The sequence below is a fragment of the Gekko japonicus genome, unplaced genomic scaffold (genome assembly GCF_001447785.1).
Source record: "Gekko japonicus isolate JY-2015 unplaced genomic scaffold, Gekko_japonicus_V1.1 scaffold2963, whole genome shotgun sequence".
Taxonomy (NCBI): Eukaryota; Metazoa; Chordata; class Lepidosauria; order Squamata; family Gekkonidae; genus Gekko; species Gekko japonicus.
This window is the reverse complement of record NW_015168745.1, coordinates 66,746-69,033: the sequence shown is the minus strand read 5'-3', so window position 1 is coordinate 69,033 and position 2,288 is coordinate 66,746. Positions and strand designations below refer to the sequence as shown.

Genomic DNA, 2,288 nt, shown 5'->3' with positions numbered 1-2,288 from the left:
CAAACTCTGACGGAGACTGGTTAGCCAGGATGACCTGACCCTGGAAAAGGCGCTCAGGGAGTCCGCGGCCTACGAGAAGGTGCACCAAGACCGCTGCGGGCAGGCGGTCCATCGCACACAAGCAACGCTCGAGTCGGACGACTCCGAGAATGGGGACGAGGTGCACCAGGTCCATCGTCGGTCATCTCAGCCGGTCACCAAAGCGGGCAAAGCTCCTTCAACAGCCCCTGCCTCATGCGGCAGCTGTAGAGAAGACCACGAGCGCTGGTCGTGCCATTTCCGAAACACGGTCTGCCGGACCTGCAACAAATTGGGGCACATTTTCCGGGTTTGCCGCTCCAAGGGGCAACACCGGAAGCTGTCCGCCCACCAGACCACGCCGGAGCCGCCCAGCGACCCCATCGACCTCCACTCCATATCGGCCCACTTCCTACAACACCAGGTCTGTAACTTGCCCCCCGATGGCCCCAACAAGATGCATGTCATGGTTCTTATAGAGGGATCCCCCTGCAGCATGGAGATCGACACAGGGTCGACCCTACTCCATTATCTCCGCGGATATGCTCCGCATGCTGTGTCCGAAGTGGGGCCCGTCCCTTCAGAAGCCGCGGGGTTTCTGGTTAAGGGACTTCAATAAGAACCCCATGGTGGTGCTGGGCTGGGGCAAGTTCCGGGTACAGTTCCAAGAGTTTAACGGCACCCTTGACCTGTTGGTGGTGGATAGGCCTCTCTCAAGCCTGCTGGGACTCTCTTCGTTCGAGGCCCTGGGACTCTCTCTGAATGGAATCCACCGGGTCGGGTCACGAGATTTTGGCGTGTGTGCACAGAATTTCCCCGTGTTTTTGATGGCACCCTGGGACGCTTCTCTGGGCCCCCCATCTCCCTGGATCTCGACCCAGTGGTGCGGCCCATCCACATCAAGGCCAGGCTGCCGCCACTAGCAATGAAGCCGAAAATCGAGGCCGAGCTAGATCGCTTAGTGGAACAAGGAGTTCTGGAACCGGTCGTGTCGGCACGGTGGGAGACCCCCATAGTTACCCCAGTGAAGTCCAATGGGGATGTGCGCATTTGTGCGGATTACAAATGCACGCTAAACAAGGCTCTGCAGGCACACGTGCTGGCGGCTTTGGTGGGGGCCCGGGTCTTTGGCAAGTTGGACTTGGCAAAGGCATATCAACAACTGCCAGTTGATGCTGCCACGGCCAAAGCCCAAACAACCCACAGGGGGGCGTTCAAGGTTCACTGCCTCCAGTTTGGAGTCTCGGTCGTGCCAGGGTTTTTTCAATCTTTTATGGATTTTCTCCTGAAAGGCATCCCCGGGGTTCAGCCATTTCTAGACGACATGCTGATCGCGGCTCCAGATGACTCGTCCTTCGTGGACCATCTGAGGGCCGTTCTACAATGTTTCAATGCAGCTGGGCTCAAAGAAGCGGGAGAAGTGCCTCTTGGGGGTGCCTCGCGTTGAGTTCCTGTGCTTCGTGGTTGACGCTTTAGGCATCCACTCCACCGCGGACAAGGTGACCGCCATCACGCAAGTGCCGCCTCCAGCGTCCAAGTCCAAACCGCAGGTCTTTTTGGGACTCCTGAACTTCTACCACTCCTTTTTGCCCCTCAAAGCTGCAGTCGCAGAACCACTCCATCACATCCTGGACAAGTCGGCACCTTGGATCTGGGGTCCGCCACAAGCAGCTGCGTTCCAGGCGGTCAAAGACCTGCTTGTCTCGAATGCGGTCCTGGCGTATTTCAACAAGGCGCTCCCAGTGGTGCTGGCCTGTGACGCTTCCCCTTACGGGGTGGGAGCAGTCCTGGTCCACCGGCTTATGGACAGCCGCGAGGTCCCGATTGCGTACTATTCCAGGACTCTGTCAGCTGCTGAGCACAATTATGCGATCAATAAGGAGGCGCTGGCGATTGTGCCGGGGGTGAAAACGTTTCACCACTATCTGTACGGGCAGCCCTTCACGGTTCTCATGGACCACAAGCTGCTGCTGGGCCTCCTGGCCCCAGACCCCTCAGATAATTTCACCCCGGGTGCTCCGCTGGTCTATTTTTTGCTGGGCCTCCTGGCCCCAGACTGCCAGACCCCCCAGATGATTTCACCCCGGGTGCTCCGCTGGTCTATTTTCCTGGCGGGGTACTCCTACGGTCTCGTCCATCACCCTGGCAAGGCAATGGGCCATGGAGACGCCCTGAGCCACCTACTGCTGCCGGTCTGTGACCCGGCTCCGGCTCCCGCCCACCATATCGCTCTACTGGAGTCCCTTCCGGATCGGCCGGTCCACATTGCG

At 59.0% G+C, this 2,288-nt stretch overlaps 1 protein-coding gene across 1 annotated transcript in view; it reads right to left on the bottom strand.

Moving 5' to 3' along the window:
* Positions 1-175, bottom strand: part of CDS1 (CDP-diacylglycerol synthase 1) — a 79,274-nt gene extending 79,099 nt beyond the window's left edge. The window contains exon 1 of the mRNA XM_015415623.1: positions 74-175. Within this exon, the coding sequence (XP_015271109.1) occupies positions 74-175 (102 nt within the window). The remainder of the gene's footprint in view (positions 1-73) is intronic.
* Between the last annotated feature and the right edge of the window lie 2,113 nt (positions 176-2,288).